General features: G+C 42.0%; 2 protein-coding genes across 3 annotated transcripts in view; both read right to left on the minus strand.

Annotated features, from left to right (window-relative positions):
- The window catches only part of LOC133393616 (uncharacterized), a 321,897-nt gene that overhangs the window by 197,024 nt on the left and 104,406 nt on the right, over positions 1 to 20,467 (minus strand). The window lies entirely within an intron of this gene.
- Positions 14,422 to 16,251, minus strand: LOC133393542 (putative nuclease HARBI1). 2 transcript variants are annotated; one of them, XM_061658858.1, is made up of 4 exons: positions 15,892 to 16,251; positions 15,335 to 15,767; positions 15,130 to 15,274; positions 14,422 to 15,050 (listed from the first exon to the last, which is right to left on the minus strand). In XM_061658858.1, the coding sequence occupies exons 1-4, from the start codon at positions 16,002 to 16,004 to the stop codon at positions 14,779 to 14,781; spliced, it is 963 nt and encodes a 320-aa protein (XP_061514842.1). In that variant the 5' UTR covers positions 16,005 to 16,251; the 3' UTR covers positions 14,422 to 14,778. The 2 variants fall into 2 exon arrangements, with proteins under 2 accessions (XP_061514842.1, XP_061514843.1); XM_061658859.1 differs by lacking the exons at positions 14,422 to 15,050; positions 15,130 to 15,274 and having other exon boundaries at positions 15,323 to 15,767.

Raw genomic sequence — 20,467 nt, forward strand, 5'->3', positions numbered from 1 at the left:
TTGAATACCTCAATGATTCAATCACTCTACCATTGCTAGTTGCCTCGGAGAATGGAAACACCACAAAGAAATAACATCATCCAAGCACCTATAGTTGGTTAGCAAAACCGTTCTTTACTGAGTAACTTTTTCGGACAGGAAGATCCGATAGTCAGCAAGCATGAGGGATGAGTAGGGATGGGTCAAGTAGCACTGTTTACTGTGTTTTGCGGTGCTACCACGCACAATTAAGTGTGCGGTGTTTTGGTGGTACTACTTTTGTGCAACCGCACAATTTTGTGCAACAACATAATTTTGTGTAACCGCACAATTTTGTGGTACCGCACAATTTTATGGTACCACACAATTTTGTACACGAACAATTTTGTGCGCAAGCAATTTTGCAATAGAGCAGACTTTAGTGGTGGAGCATAATTTTGTGGTAGAGCCCAGTTTTGCGCAACTGTAGTAAGTGTGTTACCACGTTGAATGTGCGGTTCTATATTCTCGTATATTGAGTCGTTCGAGTTGATGATTGTATCTCAAGACCACCCCTCTTATAAGTTTTTTCTTATAAAATATCATTACAGGATTTACCTAACCAATCCATTATCGTAAAGACGTTATCGGTCCCCGTAAATTTATCGGTCCCCGTAAATACTTATTCAGGCGACGTAATTTGTGGCGGTCTCGTGCTACAGTCGTCAACTCGAACGACTCAATAACATGCCCGTCAAGAGATTCAAGCCCAGAATGGACCGTCCCCCCGTAGCAAGAATTGACTATCTGGCTACGTGGTAATGAATTAAGTCTCGAAAGCCTGTATGGGCCGGTATGTCCGCGTAGGATGTCACGCCAAATAGAAGGAGAAGAAGAATTTCTGAATTGAGCTCTGTCATTTCTATTCAGGCCTTGTGATGTATGAATCGGGCATAATATATAATCAACGTGGCCTACTCTTGAAGGTGTCAAATCGGTGGCACCGGTTTGTTTCATATATTAAGTTATTAAAAATTACGTAGTTTGTGTGTTGTTTAACTAATTATGTTTTATTTTAAAGTTTTAACCTAACTTCATCGCCAAAATGCATTGGCGCGCCGTTTATCCGGGCTCATCGCGACTTGACCTCGCCCGGAATAACATAATTAATAATTTGCAAATAACACGGATAGTGACTCAAATAACGTATATTAAACACAAATAGCTGTTTTTTTTTTTAATTTATTGTGCGTTTTGATAAAAACTATCTGTTGAGATGTTATCAACAGCACTCTTTCTTTCGCCCGCAGTAAATTATTATTAATAAAAACAAGCGTTTTTTAAGCTGCCTTTGTGTTATGATTTTATTATGCGACGCTAAAAAATCCGTCACTTGGCTCGGGCTACGGCGAAAGAGTGAACTTTCTTCTCTCCCGTAGCCCCGATCTTGAGCCTTCGGGAGTACTCGGCCCGATCAGTGTTAGAAGTTGACCACACTAAACGCGGGCCGAGTCGCCCTCTATCGATAATTACTGGGGACAACACCTTCCGAGCGAATCGGTCGTTAATAATAATTAACACTATCCATTTTTATTAATAACGTATTTGTCAATGAGAATGTTTGCAAATTGCCATGAATATTAGAGCACTGTTATTCAATTATTTAGTAGGCCACTTTTTGTGTTCTATTGTATTATATTATATTTATTCCTATTACGACTATTACATTGATACGCGGGAGGATGGTGAGCTGTTGCTCCGAACGCGTCGCGGACCCGAATGCCCCCTAATCTCTTCTAATCTCTCTCTCTCTCGACCTCTCCCTACGTTCCCTCTCGTTGCCGATCGGTACCGAGAGATCGATCTCCATCGGTACCGAGACGGTGGGCACTCGTGCTTGTCAGCCGACGAGAGATCGCTCTCGCGGAGAGCGCACCTGAGTGCCCCGCTTGTAATGCATCCAACATCTCCCCTTCTTTATGAACAACATCTATAAACACCGAACCTACTGGGCGGTCTTCTAAGACTAGAAGACCGGTGTGGTTCCTGTCTTAAAATTGCACCAGGATTGCTGGATTCGCAACGTATGAGGCGGCAGCGCCACGGCTGGAGGTGGCATCCGGATTAATGACCGATGCTGAAGTTTGCAGTGGATGGTCAGACGATAGGCCAGGAGTGCGCCTAGGCTCGGCTGTGGCGGCATCCGGGCTGCTGGCTGATACCGAAGTCTGCGATTGATGATCAGACGATAAGCCAGGAGCGCGACTGGGCTCGGTTGTGGCATCATCGGTATTGCTGACCAATGCTGGTATTTGCAGTAGCGGGCTAGACGGTAACCCAGGAGTGCAGTTTGGAGCCGTATCTAAAAGTACATTAAGAGGGAAATTTGTATTAACCGGTTTAACAGGATGTTGGTGATGTTGCTGACGGTTGCGACGTTCGCGCAACTGATTAACGTGACTGCGTGTAATCCTCTTATCAAACGTCTTGACGGTCTACATAACAGTCCCGATGCGTTTGACAATTGTGCCAGCTACCCAGATCCACCCATTGCGCGTGTATTGTTTAGCGAAAACCGGATCAGATGAACAAAACTGTCTCAGGCGGTTGGCTGTACACACAGCAGTATCTTTTGAGGGCGGCGGTTTGGCAGCTCCTTGGAATGTACAACATGTTTTTGCCCAGTTATCGATGTCTACATCTAGGGATGGCCAATAGAAATAACTGCAAGCTAAGGCCTTTATGCTGATGATGTCTGAGTGTGCATTATGCAATTGTTGAAGACAGCGTTGTTGCAGTGCTCTGGGCACTACCACCCTTCCGCTGAAAAGAAGACATCCACCGCCGATTGACAAGCGATCTTTTCTATCATAATATCGTGCCAGTTCGCCTGTATACGTTCTGTTTTCAGGCCATCCTTTGCGAATGTAATGTTCGACCATCTGTAGTAACGGATCCTTATCTGTTTCCCTCGTTACCTCCGCAAAATTAATAAGCATTATCTCTTGCGTATTGACCATTATTGACTTGACGTCTGTTTCCGAGATTGCGATCACGCAATTTTTTGCTGGCTTGGCGTGCGTGTGTTTCAGACGTGACAGCGGATCTATATTGCCAAAATTTGTGGTACATACGTCTTCGGGCTGGCAGCAGAATGTATCAATGGGAGATGACCATAGTGAAAAAATGTCTATCAGATCCAAACCAAGAAGAAGCAGACATGCTGAAGTGACGAAAATCTGGACAATCTTGGTTTGGTCGGCAACACTAACGCTACCCATAAAATACCCGTCCGGTGTTAGGTTAGCACCCGATGCTGTGTGAGTAATCATCGGCGAGGGTATTAGTTTAGGACTACCTACGTGCTGCCAAGTTTTCCGGTCGATCATTGTGATGTCTGATGCCGTGTCGAGCTGCAGTTGGATTGGAGTGCCGTTTATCACAACTGGCACGAATTTAAGCCGTTGCTGTACATTACGGACGTTTACTGAAATCATTTGCGTTCTTACGTGCTGGGTGAAACGCTTATTTGGCGTGCGACGGGCTGCTGTTTTGCAATGACCCTCTTTATGACCGATTCGCGAGCACATTTCACATCGGTGTGTGTGGTAGGTACATTCTCGCATCCAGTGACGGTCTCCGCATAGCCAACATGGATTCTTAGGAATGCCTGTGCCGGAAAAAAACTCTGTAGTTGGCGATCCGCTTTAGTGTTGACAGTTCATACTCGCTCCGGCAAAGGACCCTCGATCATCGCGCTATCCCTCTTTAGATCCTCTAAACGGTGACACTCGGTGGACAGCTGCTGAAGGGTTGTGCAGGTTCGATCTTCAATACGAGCCAGGAGTCACGTTCTCAGATCAGCTTCGTCCTCGTCCCTCAGGCCGCACACAAACAACAAGCATTTAAAATCTTCTTCGCTGAGCTTGCCAAGCTCGAAATCCACTGAAGATTTGTTGATGCGACATGCGTAGACCAAGTGATCCTCTGTCCGCTTCTTGGTCATCTGAAGGCATTTAAAGCGTTTGCTGAGCAATGTCTCCTGGTCGTCGAAAAGCGCTGATAGCTTCTCTACCGTTTCATTGAATGAAAAATCTGACGGACGACGGGGCAGGATAAAAGATAAAAAACGATCGTGCTCGGCCGTACCCAGTTTCCGCAACATCAGTCGAACTTTGGCAGGGTCATCGATTCTTGCTGCGTCGTTCTGAAACAAGTCCGCATACCTCGAATACCATTGTTTAAATGTGATTCCTGCATCTTTCTCGTACCGGAATTCTGTAATATTACGAGAAAGGGAATCAATTATTTGCTCGGGATGAAAACTGGGCGGCGCGGCGCTTTGGCTTAGTAGCCGCTGATGCATAAACTCGTTGATGAATTGTTGTTGCTGGGCCATTTGTTGCTGAAGTAGATTCAGCATTTGCACAATCGTTGCATTATCGGTGCTAGTTGTGGCTGGTGACGCGCCGAACTGCGATGGCAGCGGGGCTGCTGGCTGCGATGGCGGTTGTGCTGCAGGATGCGATGGCGGCTTGATGTACGCCGGGCGTTGACCCGACAATCCCTCTCGTTTGGCTTGGAAAGCCGCGTCCTGAGCAGCGAAAACACCTTGTACGTTGGGCTGAACCGCTGAACCAGCTCCGTTGATCCGATTTAGAAACAATCGGCGTGATTCGGCATCCGCGAATGTATCACCAATGTTCATATCACTAGTCTCCATCCTCCGACGTTTTCGACGTGGTGAACCGATTTTATAAAACACGCGCACAATACGAACACGATAATACGGACTCAAATAAATAAAACACAAATGTTCCTTAAGCACGTAACACGTTAAAATTCGTTAAAATCATAAAAAAAACAAACTCTTTTCCTCGTCGCCACTTTTGTGTTCTATTGTATTATATTATATTTATTCCTATTACGACTATTACATTGATACGCGGGAGGATGGTGAGCTGTTGCTCCGAACGCGTCGCGGACCAGAATGCCCCCTAATCTCTTCTAATCTCTCTCTCTCGACCTCTCCCTACGTTCCCTCTCGTTGCCGATCGGTACCGAGACGGTGGGCACTCGTGCTCGTCAGCCGACGAGAGATCGCTCTCGCGGAGAGCGCACCTGAGTGCCCCGCTTGTAATGCATCCAACACCACTCTTATTCTTTACTATGTCCGATTCATTCTTCACAAGGCCCGAATAGAAATAAAGGGGCCCATTTAAGGGTTTACGTCACCCTAATTAGTAGTTAGGCCCGTGTCTTTGCTCCATCGCATACGATTTTATCGGAAGGCCTGTCCAAGGTGGATTTAAAAATATCAGGTGGTGGACTCTAGTGCATTTTGACAATTCGTCACTTGACGTAAGGTCCCCAGGATTCAAACTTTGTTTACATTTATTAAATTTGTTCATATAATTTATCTACCCCATTTTTTCGATTAAACATTTTTTAAAAATATATTTTGGACTTCGCAAGTTCTTATTTAACATTAAAACATGGATTAAAGTGAGTTATTTTGTGTTATTCCGTGAATTTATTCTAGAATTCATTGTGTTTTCGACATTTTTGATGATAAAAATTACGAAGGCATTTCTTTTTCAATTTTCACATTAATTCCTCATTATCTACGAGCCGCATGGACAATTTACGTGAGATTAGAACTCTTACTCACTTGATTTTAAATTTCGTACCTAAACAAATCATCAAATCTTTTGTTAATATATCTCATTTTTTCGATAAAAACAATAGACACACAAAAATGCACATAATAACAAAGAAATCTGTTCTATATGCTAAGCTTTGTGTGCGGAAACCAATGGTTAACGGTTCAAAAATGACGTAAAGTCCCTCAACTATGGCCCTAAGGGCTTGGTACTTGTTTCGACGCAGCGTATTGCAACGCATTGCGTGACGCACGCTGGTATCTGTTCGCTGCGTTCTGCATGGATATGTCAACACATTTTACAAAGAAAAACATCAACAAACAGCAATAATACCTCTTATTTATAGGTTCTGATGTGATTATAATGTTAAATTACAACTGTACAATCATTTCCAGTTCTGCTCAAAACAGTGCAAAGCATGTTTTCGCTTTATTATTGCACATTGCATACTGACCCGCACACACCTGCTTTGCAGCAATTACGAAATTACTTTCTCTACATTTATTTTGTTTTGTTAATAAAATTATTTAGTAGTCCAATTACACGTCCAATTGCGCTCGAAACAATTTAACGTGAAAAAATATCGATTTTCACCCGATATGATTGAACCATTTTGACAGACGCATCACGACGTGCGTCGAAATAGAAATTTTTCTACTTTGACGCTGCGTCGTGCGTCGTTACCGCATGCGTCTGTCAAATAATTGTATACTATAGTCAGTAAGTACTATTGCTGTAACCCAACGTGGCCGAGCAATTAATAAAATAAAAATAAATAAATAAATAAATAAATAAATCCCATACATTTTGGCAAAATCGCAACGCATTGCGTCGGAACAAGTATCGCTCTCTAATCCACCACCTGATATTTTTAATCCACCTTGAACCTTTCAAAATTTTATATGGGATTAGACAGATAAAGTCGGACGTGCGATTTCGTCGGATGCCGCATCCGATTTTATCTGTCTAACTAAATGTGTGGTGTTTTGTTGGAACAATCTCAACATAATTTTTCATAATCGTTATATTATTAAAATCTTCCAAATAATCGCAATATTATACGACAAAGCGTTTGACAGCACGTGCGATAAAATCGCATGCGATGGAGCACAGACACGGGCCTTACGGCTACCAATAACGTCTTTACGATGCCGGATTGGCTAGGTATGAGAGAGGTGGTCTCGAGGTACAGTCGTCAACACGAATGACTCAATAACATACTCGTCATGGGTTCAAGCCTACAACCGTCCCCCCTTAGCAAGGACTGACTATCCGGCTGATTGATAATGAATAAAGTCTCGAGAGCCTGTATATGCCAGTTAGTCCGCGTAGGACGTTACGACAAATAGAAGAAAAAGAAGAATAAAACTTACAATAACAACAGTAACATGATCTTTAATCGATTGATTTAGGTGAGATTATTCGATTAATCAATGGATTAATCAATGGATTATTTCGTGTGGGGCGCGGTGGAACGGGACACCAACAGAACCTCCAGCAACACCAAGGCTGAGCTGATGGCGAAAATCAGGTCCGTTTTCGCGGCCCTACCCCGCGAAACTGTCGCCAGGGCTTGTTCCCGGTTCCGGAGACGGGTGGAGGCCGTAATAGAAGCCGAGGGCGGATATTTTGAATAAAATGAATAAAATACATGGTAAGCAACTATTTCAAAAACAAAAAAAAATTCCCCAAAGATTAATTTTGCCATTATTTGTTTTTCTTTCTCCGTAGGTGACTGTCAAAATTATCCCGAACGCCCTGTATTTACTTTGTTATGACTCGTGGAAGGAAGACACATGTGTTTCGTTCGCAGTTCAGACCAAGGTGGATTAAAAATATCAGGTGGTGGATTAGGGCCTTTGGGGGGTCGCCATAGTTGAGGGACTTTACGTCATTTTTGAACCGTTAACCATTGGTTTCCGCACACTAAGCTTAGCAAATAGAACATATTTCTTTGATATTATGTGCATTTTTGTGTGTCTATTGATTTTACCGAAAAAATGAGATATATTAACAAAAGATTTGATGATTTGTTTATGCACAAAATTTAAAATCAAGTGAGTATGAGTTCTAATCTCACGTAAATTGTCCATGCGGCTCGTCGATAATAAGGAATCAATGTGAAAATTGAAAAAATAATGGTTTTCTTAATTTTTATCTCCAAAAATGTCGAAATCACAAATTCATTATTCATATTTTTTTATTTACAAAGTAATGAAAGTTGTCCATCGTTAATTGTTTTGTAGATTTTTTTTTTGTCTTCCCAAATTTGTAGATAAATTTTCATATTTTCGCGTACACTGTTGCTCACTCTTGCAAATCTTTCCTCATCACTGTCCATCGCTTCGATGGTTGATAATGCCAGTTCCAAATTGCTGAATGCTTCAGCTAAACCTTTTGTTGAGAAACATTTGTTTTCCTCTTCCATGCCCTCACTATCGTCCTCTAAGTACTCTTCGAGTATTTCTAGGGATTGCATTTTAATAAGCTCTTCATTAGATAAAGGCTCTCCCGCACAATTAACGAGCTCCTCCATTTCCTCATAGTTAACTTCTATTTCAAGAAAGTGTGCCAAGGAAACACATTCACTTAACACAGTTGATATAGGTTCCTGACTACTGTCTGGTGGTTCATTGCTAGCAAAAAAATGAGGGTAAATCTTTTTCCATGCCGCTTGCATTGTCGCTTGTTTCACTTCTTTCCAAGATGCTGCAACATTATTTATCGCATTCAAAATGTTAAAAGCTTTCCAAAACTGACTAAGCGTCTTAGACCCAGTTTCTACGGTTTTTAATGCTTGTTCGAAAGTATGTCGAAGGTAATGGGATTTTAAAGCAGCTACAACACCTTGATCTATTGGCTGCAACAATGACGTTGTTCTCGGAGGCAAAAATAAAATTTCTACATTTGGATGCATGTTGTTTAGTTCAATCGGATGGCCAGGATCATTGTCAAGCAACAATAGCACTTTAAATGATATTTCCTTTTTTTCGCAGTACTGTTTCACTTCTGGCACAAAACATTCATTGAACCATTCAACGAAAATACAGCGAGTAACCCATCCTTTTGTATTAGATTTCCAATAGACCGGCAGATTGTTAATATTTATGCTTTTAAAAGCTCCTGGCCTTTGCGACCGATAAACGGCTTGTGGCTTTAACTTTAAATCACCTGCTAAATTACCACCAATCATTATAGTTATTCTATCTTTAGCTACCTTATAACCTGGCATTGTATCCATTTCTTTAGAAATATAGCTTCGGGTGGGCATTTTTTTCCAGAAAAGCGCTGTCTCGTCCACGTTAAAAATTTGTTCTGGAATATAAGAATTTTCTTCAACAATTTTGGCAAAAAAAATCAGGAAAATAGCTAGCGGCGTCATGATCAGCACTAGACGCTTCTCCATGAATTTTTACGTTTCGTAAATTGGTTCGTTTTTTAAAGCGTGAAAACCACCCATTGCTTGCTTTGAATGATTGTTCTTCAATATTCTCCTTATTGGATTTACGTTTAATATCGTGATATAACGATACAGCCTTCTCTTTTATACTATTTAAACATAAGGGAATTTTTTTAGCTGTTAGATCCTCTATCCAAATTAACAATAAACTCTAAAGCATTTGTGGTGTTCCTGTTCCCAAATTAAGTGAATTGGGAAGGACAGCTTTTTCTCATCACTTGAGGTCTGCGATATTAAGGGTTAATTAGGGTCTCAAGTAGATAGTTAGAGAGCTTAGGAGATAACGGGAGAGTCGGGCAGGACACGCATAATGAGCGCGAGAAATGCGTAGCCTCGCGAAAGTGCGTAGGTGCGTGAGAGAGGACAGGTGCGAGAGAAGGAATAGGCGCGCGAGCGTAAGGCGAGAGAGAGAAGGTATAAAAAGGAGCATCCGATCGGATAAGCTCTCTTTCTTAATACTGATCTCCTGACAATACTGTTCTCCTGCGCACGATTAACATAATAAAGTGAATATAATTGTAGAAACTTACAAATTGGTGACCCCGACGTGATCTGAAGTGTGTCGTGAAAAGTGTCGTGATTAGTGCAACAAGTGCTAAGTGCATGGCCAATGGATAGAGGAAACAACAACCGTCGTCACTAACGCACATCACGGTCCCACCTCTTCAGCTGTTCACGTCCCTGTTATCATCGTGCTGCAGCGCAGGACTGGAGTATAACGCACACGGACACATACACTGCGTGTCGGAACATTAAGGAGAGTGCAACGCGTTACCGCGTGGACAGTGTTTTACCGCTACTACAAAACCTGTCAATCCAACGTACGGGGTGAATGCCATCGTGAAATCCGCGTTTCGGACCGTGCGGTAGCCCACATTGTGAGTGTCGCAAAGGAAACCACTCACGGGTTTTTTTTTCTCGTTTTCGGATGGGAAGAAGCCAGCACTCCGAAAACTGACGAGTGTCACACGGGACCACGCCAGAGCAGCGATTTTCCCGTGTGAAGAACAAGGCATAAGAAGCAACGCGATCTTCTATTTGGCAAACCGCGTGATGCAGCCAACCCGATCTTCTATTTGGCAAACCACGTGACGCAGCCATCGCGATCTTCTATTTGGCAAACCACGTGAAGCAGCCATCGCGATCCTCTATTTGGCAAACCACGTGACGCAGCCATCGCGATTTTCTACGTGGCAAACCTCGTGAAGCAGCCATCGCGATCCTGTATGGTGGAAACCACGTTAACCCATCGCGCAGCAGAAATCGAGCTGTGTAAAACAACGGGAAGCAGCATAAGATGACGTGCCAATCATTCGACGGAACATCATAGTGAACGAACGGACGCAGATTTCAACGTGAACGAACGTGCGGAACATCGTGGATGACGGGTGCAGCTTTTTACGGTGCAACATCGTAGATGACGTGTGCAGTTTTTCGTCGGCGCAGCCATCGCAATAACGTGTCGAGATTTTCATCGGCGCAGCATCGTCTTTGCTGCATGAACCACAACGCCGCAGCCGCTATCGAGAACAACGAGCTGAGAACCTCGTGGTGACCTACCGGCTGCTGACGCTATATGCCACGATATCGGTGAGCTCGTTCCTTTATTTTATTTTATCTTTTCTCTTATTATAACGTATTTTCTCGCGTTCCATCATTATATTATATCGTATATACTATTGCGTTAAATATTGACATGCATTATATTTGAATTTGCCGACCTATTTATATATATGCATACTTATACATATTTCACAATCGTTTCGTGATACGTCGTAAACATTTCAAACAAAAATTGTTTTTTCATCATAATACGCAATTTTCATTAAAAAAAAAAAAAAAAAAAAAAAAAAAAAAAAAAAAAATTCAACTCAATAGTGTAAGCATTTTAGAGATAATTAGGTACATTTTTTTATTAGATAGGGAATATTCTGTGAACCCAAAATGTCAAAGAACGAAAGTGATGATAACAATGGGACCTATCGCCAACGACGTTAACCACCAGTCGATAAATATATCGACCAATATAATAACAAACATGGCGGATTGGTATCGCAAAGCGGCAAATTTGTCGACCGATAAAACGGTGGAAGCAACTGTCATGACTGCCTTAGCAACAGTCGGTAAAAAGTCGAGCAGTCGTTAAAAAAGTCGGTAATTTGTATCGCGAACGAGAAAAATAGTCTATATCGATCGATATGATTACCAACTGCTTCGAAGCAGTTGATAAACGCGCAGAGCGCACATTCCTCGTGAATCAGATTCTGATTTAGAGTAATAATCTTGTATTGAAATATGTAATGTGTGTTAAACAAAGTATAAAATATTTCTCAAGAGTTTTATGTAAAAAAATTGTCTCAAGTACACAAAAAACTTAATGTAAAATATTACAATTGAAATAATTGGCGTTATTAAGTAATTAATAACTCGTTACTAAAATACGTTATGATGACAAGTAAATACTTCTTCTACTTGGCGTTACGTCCTTCGTGGATATACCAGCCAATACAGACTCTCGAGACTTATTCAGAGTCACGCTGCTGGATGGTCTATTCTTACTACGCAAGACGTTCCCCATATGAGATTTGATTCCACGACAGGCATGTTATTAAGGCGACCGTGATGATGACTGAACTACGGTGCTGCCCTGTTAAGCTTGATGACTTAAAAATAACTTAATAGTAAGGGAAAGAGTTTTGCTTGTTCATTTCAATGCTACCTTAAAAACAATACTTTAACAAACAATACAGACGGAACGGTCGAGTGGTACAGTTATCAACATGCACGTCGAGGGTACGAGCCTAAGATACTCCGTAGCAAGGACTAACTATCCGACTGCGTGGTACGACATAAGTCTCGAAAGCCTATATTGGCCGACATGCCAGCCTAAGACGTAACGCCAAGCAAAAGAAGAACAACAGATAGGCAGCTCAAATATTGCAGACGATTTTTAAGATCATATTTGCAACTTTTTAAATGCAAATAGTAGCCAGCGTTTCCGACAATCATAGCACTCCAACTTTATAATTTTCACTGCATTTAAATGCACGACTGTTACCTATTGGTTTATTAGCAAATTGAAATAAAACCGACAAGCGTTTGAGAATGACTTCGTTATTATAGAGGGTGGGTCAGAAAGACTTCATTCCAAGCTCGGAAACGTCCGCATCCGCTAGGCGGCAACCGGAGCCATCGGAATCGTTGAAACCGCCCGGAACTATCCGCAGCTGTCCTGAACCATCCAAAAGAGCTTAGAGTTGATAGTTGGTATCCTTCGGGGCCGTTGAAGCCGTTTGGAGCCGTGAAACACCGGAGCCATCCGGTGCCAGTTTTGGATGCAGACTAGTTGCTCCGAACGGCTCAACACGGCTCAGAACAGCTCCGTACGGCTTTGAGCCTTACGACGAATCGGTTTTCGACTGGCGACTCGGGGAAGCTGATTTCGGGGCCAGAATGACGATGGTCAGAAACCATTCAGAGCCTGCACACACCCTATTAGTTTATCGCATAATCCACGTCTTGTGGACACACGCATGTCGTAGGCGATGTAGAATATAGCACGCCCACGAAAGGTACAACATTTAAAATATAAAAAACACATTTTAACGTAAAAAATAGCTTTGAGTTGCTTTTCGTTCCAACTAGTGTGCTCATTCGTAAACAAACCCAAATAAACAAAGCCCATTTGACAGGTGCCAAATCTACTCGATCGGTATTTCAGCACAGTGGGCTTATCCGAGGAAGTTTGAGTCAAATGTTTTATTTTCCAAAATGTTCAAGTTTGCAGTTTATAATTCTTGAAATAAAAATTGGTTTAAAGCTAGTTAATATAGCAAAGCAATCAATAATTTTATTCGATTTTGCTCTTACCAGATCAAACCAATTTCATTTTTATTAGGACACTGGAATAGTTTATCAAAAAAATATATCAAAATTTGACGCGTTCATCCTCTGATTAGTTCGTAGTGCTGATTGTCTGTCAAAAACGTCGTCGGTAACGCGTGATCGGTATAGAAGTAGTGTATTAATTTGGAAAACAAAAATTATATCTTCTTCTGAACACTAATTAAACGATATTTGAAGTGATAGCACAACTATGAATGACCATAAAGAAGGAAAAGAGTAAGTACAAGTTGAAAAAATATATTTTTTATCGATGAATTCAATGTTAATAACATTTCAGGAAAACTCGTTCGACAAAATGTCAGCTGGAAAAACTGGTGGAACTAATGGAGCGAAATCCAGAGCAAGCTAAGGGTGCGGGTTCCAATCCTACAGGATTTTGGAAAATGGTTGCTTTGGAACTCAATTCATTAGGCCCAGCAGTTAAGGAAGGAGCAGCTTGGAAAAGGGTATGTTGTAGTGTTGGGTCATACGATTCATTTCACGACCCGACCCGGAGTCGGGTGCGAGCCAGCCGAAATCGATTCCGACCCGTGGGTGCAGCGGGTGCGCTAGGTCGGAGTCGGAATCAAATCCGACACGCGGGTGCAATGAGTTCGGGTCGACCCGAAAGATCAGTAGGTGCGAGAAAGCATAAGCGACTCCGACCCGTTGGTGCAGTTCGGGTCGGGTCGAGTCAAGATAGGTTCAATCCGACCCGACCCGACCCTAACTCGCTGCACCAACGGGTCGGGGTCGCTTATGCTTTCTCGCACCTACCGGAGTCGTTGCACCCACTGAACCTACTTGTACCTTTCGGGTCGACCCGAACAACTCCGGGTCGCTTACGGATGGCTCCGACGAATCGGTTTTCGACTGGCGACTCGGGGAAGCTGATTTCGGGGCCAGAATGACGATGGTCAGAAACCCTCCCATCACTAGTATGTTGCTGTTCAATGAAAATACAAAACCCATTTAATTATTCAAAATTCATCGTTTTTTTGCAGACATGGATTGAAAAAAAGTCGATCGTGAAGAAAAAGCTCGGCTACAATAAAAAAGAAATGCAGAAAACCGGAGGTGGAAAGCCGACATTTAATACATTAAGCGAATTAGAAGAGCGTATTGCAGGTATCACAAATGTGCGAGAAATATCTGCCATATTCGACGATAGCATATGCGTTGGAATCAAGCAATCCTCTGCAGACAAACGCTACGAGTTGAATCAACCGGGGCCATCACATCATTGCAAGGCTGTAGAACAGCAGGAACCATCGCACCTTAGTCATACTACCAATCGGCCGGGACCATCACACTATTCACAGACCACAGAACATCCGGAACCATCGCACCAAACTCATACTACTGATCAACCAGGACAACCACACTCTTCGCAGTCCACAGACCACTCGGAACCATCACACCATACTAACAACCAAGCAGAACCACCTCAACCTATGGATATCATAGAACTGCCGGAACCAATACAATTCATACATAATACAGAACAGCCGGGATCATCGCACAATAGCAACAATATGAATCAACAGCCATCCGATAGGACCAAAAAAAGCCACAAAACTGCCACAACTAAACAAGATGATTTTCAAAAAAGGGTACTACAGCAAAATGATGAGATGAACAAACATCTTGGCGAAATTTCCAGCAACTTAAAAATATTAGCAGAGGGAACTTTGGGCTTTTTTGAAGAAATGCTAAAAATAATGAAAGATAAAAACTAATGTAATAAATCACACAAAAAAAAATTGTGCGCTGAATTCTTTTTATTCTGGGTAACTTAATTGAGGTTTATCGTTATTCATTAAATTCGTCGGTAATACCATGCATGATGAGAAGGTTGTGTAACATGCAACAAACGTTTATGATACGAACACATTTGGTCGGTGTATAATGTAGTAGCCTTTCACCATTCAAGCAGCGAAATCGTGCTTTGAGCAAACCAAACGTTCTTTCAATGATGGAACGTGCTTTGGCATGCTGTTCATTAAACAACGAATCTGGACTATTTGGCTCTGCATTTCTGCGCGGCTTGATAAGCCAAGGTTTCGAAGGATAAGCTGAGTCTCCTAGAATATATTAGAAAGCGTAAAATGTAAAGAAGAACTTAAAATGTGACATAAAAGCGTAACATGTGAATAGACCAACCCAAGAGTTTAAACATTCGGTCTCCATTTCTCCATTTTTCTTCAAAATATGAAGAAATCGGACTGGAATTATAAATGTAAGAATCGTGATCTGAGCCGCCAAACCTCGCGTCTACAAAACGGATTATTTGCCTGTGGTCACATATCTGGAAGATAAGTTTCATATAATTTTATCGCTGTTAAATTATTGCACATCACATATTTACCATCAAAGCGTTAAGACTATAAAATCCCTTTCTATTGAAATAATAGATTGAGTTGTCGTGAGGAGCAACGATTCTTATATGGGTTCCATCGATGCACATTACTACACCAGGAACAGGTAATTTCGAGTAAAAGTATCTTCTGGCATCTGCTCTCTCGTCTTCTGTTAGATTCATGGTAATTGCGTAAGTTAGTTCACGTTCCAGAACTGTTAAGGTTTGATCTAACGTTTCTGAAAAAGTAGATTGGCCAATTGTCATGGTAAAATCGTTACCAACACCCTGTTGGTAAGATCCTTGTGCAAAAAACCTTAACACAGTAGCCAATTTTTGTTCCGCAGATAAACCACGGTTATGTTTTCGAGCAATGAATGGGGCTATTTTTGCAAGAATTTCCTCGAACAGGCTCTTCGGGAGTCGAAAATTTTGCATAAATCTAGAAAAGAAACATTTCATCCAGTATTAAGATCAAAGTTCTATGAACAAATAAACAAACAGAAAAGAAACAGCTCACACATCAACACGATTGACGAGAAAACAAAACTCCAGGTTCTTCTTACGCTTTATCGGATAATTCAAGCGGATCTAGCTGTTTCCGCAGCTCCCTACGATGTTGTGCAAGATTTTTATCAGCATCATCACTTTCACCAGTGAAAAATAAAGAATTAAGCATGATTTTCCAATACTTTTTGTTATGCAGCACTTTTTTCGGTTGCTAATTGGCTTCGTGACTTGTAAACAACCCTAGGCTGACAAGCCAATTTGACAGGTGACGAAACTACTCGATCTGTAATTATATCGATCGATATAATTTTATCGACCGGTAAGTGAAATGCGTACGCGATACCTATTCGAGTAGATAAATTTATTGGTCGATATAGCCAAACCGGTGGTTAATTTTTATCGACTGGTTGGCGATAGGCGCCAATGCTGGTCCCAGTGCAATTCCGGTGCGAGCCGCGGGGCCGTCATCAGTGGCGGGAACGATGGAACAAGAAAACTCTCACTTGGCCATAGAAAAAATTTCCACAAAATTGCCTTGTTTTTGGGAAGACGCTCCAAGCGCATGGTTTGTGGCAGCAGAAGCTGAGTTCGATATTTCAAACGTTACAAGGGAACGCTCGAAATATTCTCACGTTCTAAGCGTGCTCCCGAAAAACGTCTTGCCGAAAATAATGGACATAATAACTATGCCATTACCAAACAACCCGTACTCACATTTAAAAAGTCAACTTCTAGAAAGGCTTAACGCGAGTGAAGAACAACGAATCACTCAGTTGTTGTATCACGTACAAATGGGTGATCGTAGTCCGTCTGATTTTTACAGACACATGGTTCAGCTGGCAGGTGATTCTGCAAACCTCACTTCCGAGCTTATTCGTAAGCTTTGGTTATCAAGATTGCCAAAAACAATGGAAGTAGCGCTCATTGCCATCGGAAACCGAGAAATCAATGAGCTAATTAAAATCGCAGACAGGGTGTGGGAAGCAACCCAAGCCGGAGCGGTATCATCAATCGCAGGCGTTTCTTCTAGTGAAAGCTCGGGAAGAAATCCCTCGAATGAAACTGCAATATTGCGACAGGAAATTTCTGAACTGCGTAGTATGCTAAGGAGAATTTCCTTCCAAACAGGAAATAATAGAGGAAGACAGCGAGAAAGATCTCAGAGCCAAAAACGTGCAAGAACACCATCACAGGTTCGGAAGCACCCCATGTGTTATTTTCATTTTCGGTTTGGCGAACAAGCACGACGGTGCCAAAAACCCTGCAATTTTTCGCAGCAAAAAAACTAATTTGCTCAACGGCAGCGGCGGGCAACCCGAGAGCAATATTGGGCTCCTCTCGTCTTTTCATTGACGATGAAAAAACAACATTTACCTTCCTTGTAGATACAGGAGCCGACGTGTCCGTCATACCGTACAATCTTTTTGGAAAAGTCATCAAACAAGCTGAACACCAACTAGTAGCAGCTAATGGTAGCCCTATTGCTACTTACGGAACCAAGTTGCTACAGTTAAGTCTTGGACTTAGGAGAGTGTTTTCGCACTGTTTCACACTTGCTGAAGTGAATCGACCAATCATTGGGGCTGATTTTTTAGCGAAGCACGATTTGTGGGTCGACTTAAAAAGAAAGAGGTTGATCGATCATCTTACAGGACAAGAAACGATCGCAACCATCGCTTTAGTGGATACACCTACCCCCAAAAACTGGATGATTGAATCGAGCATATTTGGTGAAATTTTTAAAAAATATCCAACTTTAGTGGATCCACCAGATTATAAAAAGCCAGTTAGGCATTCGATAGTACATAACATCGAAACCAAAGGAAGCTTACCATTTTCTAAACCACGACGTCTGGATCCGAAAAAGCACAAGATTGCTCAAGCAGAATTTCAACACATGTTGGATCTGGGAATCTGCAGAGTGTCCTCGTCGTCAGCTTCGTCACCGCTACACATGGTACCCAAACCTGATTCAGATTGGAGACCTTGCGGCGATTATAGGCGTTTAAATGCCATCACAATACCTGATCGTTATCCGATCCCGCATGTGCAGGATTTTACGATGAACTTGGATGGTTGCAAATTTTTTTCTAAGGTGGATATCATTCGAGCGTACCACATCATACCTGTTGCCGAGGAAGACATCCACAAAACGGCGATAACCACGCCGTTCGGGTTATTTGAATTTCTAAGGATGCCGTTTGGCCTCAGAAATGCAAGCCAGTGTTTTCAACGACTCATGAATAATATTTTTCATGATTTAGATTTTGTGTTTGTATACATAGATGACATTCTGATAGCTAGTTCGACGCGTGAATCCCATTTAGAACACTTGCACATTGTTCTAAAACGTTTAACGGATCACGATATAAAACTTAAGCCATCAAAATGCATTCTTGGTGTGAATCAAATAGAATTCCTCAGCCACACCATTTCGGCGAAAGGGATAACACCATCGCCAGAAAAAATAATGGCCATTCGAGATTTTCCTTCACCATGTTCGGTGAAACAGCTTCAAAGAGTTTTGGGAATGGTGAATTATTATCACCGTTTCATTCCTAACGTTTCAGATAAGCTAAGAGTGCTTCACCAGTTAGTAAAAGAGCACAACAAAAATAGGAAAATCAAATTCGAATGGTCTGACGCTTGTGAACAAGCACTAAATCAAATAAAGGATGAACTTTCAAACGCTACCATGCTCGTGCATCCGAAAAGTAATGCTACTTATACACTAACAACAGATGCTTCTAGTGTTGCTGTAGGGGCAGTATTACAACAAACTAGCGAAGGCATTTTGGAACCTCTTGCGTTTTTTTTCTAAAACGATGACGCCCACGGAACAGAGGTATTCCACATTCGATAGAGAATTGCTCGCTATTACTCTTGGGATAAAACATTTCCGACATTTTCTAGAAGGTAGATCGTTCACGGTTTATACAGATCATAAACCATTGATCCATGCCCTAAATTCAAAAACAGAAAAATCCCCAAGACAATGCCGACAACTAGACTTTATTTCACAATTCACAACGGATATAAAGTACATTACTGGCGAGAGCAACGTTGTGGCAGATGCGTTATCTCGAATAGGAGAAACCAACGAAATTACAAACTTCACATATGAAGCAATTGCAAGGGAACAACAAAAAGACGAACAGCTGAAACAACTATTTGAAGACTCAAATAGTCAGGCAAACTCCAAATTCAAATTAAATCAATTAATATTGGATAAAAACAAACTAGTATTCGAGTCGTCGACTGGACAGAATAGGTTGTATGTTCCTCAATCTCTAAGAAAAAAAACTTTCGCCAACCTACACAACCTATCCCATCCGGGTATTCGCGCATCACGCAAGCTATTATCCGAAAGATTTTTCTGGCCGTCAATGAACAAGGACGTGGGAAACTGGACTCGTTCGTGTGTTGGATGCCAAAAATCTAAAATTGGTCGTCACACTCGCTCGCCTTTGGAAGCATTATCCGTTCCAAAAGGGAGATTTGAACATGTGCACATGGACATCGTTGGTCCATTGCCACCATCCGAAGGAATGAGCTACTTACTGACCATTGTTGACCGTTTTACACGTTGGCCGGAATGCTATCCGATGCCTGATATGTCGGCTAAAACGCTAGCTGAAACATTTGTAAGGAATTACATTCCAAGGTTTGGTTGTCCATCTACAATCACAACCGATAGAGGCAGACAGTTCCAGTCAAAACTGTTTGAAGAACTAACAAAGTTGTTAGGAACACATCACATTAAAACGACTGCGTATCACCCTCAATCCAATGGAATGGTTGAAAGATTCCATCGACACTTAAAAGGAGCGTTAAAAGCCTGCGAAGACAATACGCATTGGATTTCTCGATTGCCACTGATTCTGCTGGGCATTCGAGTAGCATACAGAGACGCATTAAAAGGCGCTCCAGCAGAAATGGTATATGGAGAAAGTTTGCGACTTCCTTCCGAAGTATTTTTACCCTCTGCTGCAAAATCCGTCGAGGACGTACCCGAATTTGTTCAGGATTTTAAAAAAGCGCTAAGGCACATTGACCCATGCCCACCAAAACTAAATGATACAACACCGGTTTACTTACCAAAACACCTTCAAACCTGTAAACATGTTTTCGTACGGGTAGATAAAGTGAGAACGGGTTTACAAGCACCGTATGAAGGACCTTTTGAGGTAGTTCGACGGTGCAGAAAATTTTTCACGGTTAAGATCAAAGAAAAAAATGAATCTATTTCGATTGACCGCCTCAAACCTGCTTTCGAAATGGAGGGTGTCTCCAAAACAGGCAAAACCACAAATAGCCAAAAGAATGTTCGCTTTGCGAAAAACTAAATGAAATCTCAAGTTAAGAGACAAACACTCTCACAATTCTTTTTCTATCGCGACTCCGTCACTGGTGGGGGGGTTCTGTGGTGTTCCTGTTCCCAAATTAAGTGAATTGGGAAGGACAGCTTTTTCTCATCACTTGAGGTCTGCGATATTAAGGGTTAATTAGGGTCTCAAGTAGATAGTTAGAGAGCTTAGGAGATAACGGGAGAGTCGGGCAGGACACGCATAATGAGCGCGAGAAATGCGTAGCCTCGCGAAAGTGCGTAGGTGCGTGAGAGAGGACAGGTGC

The sequence above is a fragment of the Anopheles gambiae genome, chromosome 3 (assembly GCF_943734735.2).
Source record: "Anopheles gambiae chromosome 3, idAnoGambNW_F1_1, whole genome shotgun sequence".
NCBI classification, from domain to species: domain Eukaryota; kingdom Metazoa; phylum Arthropoda; class Insecta; order Diptera; family Culicidae; genus Anopheles; species Anopheles gambiae.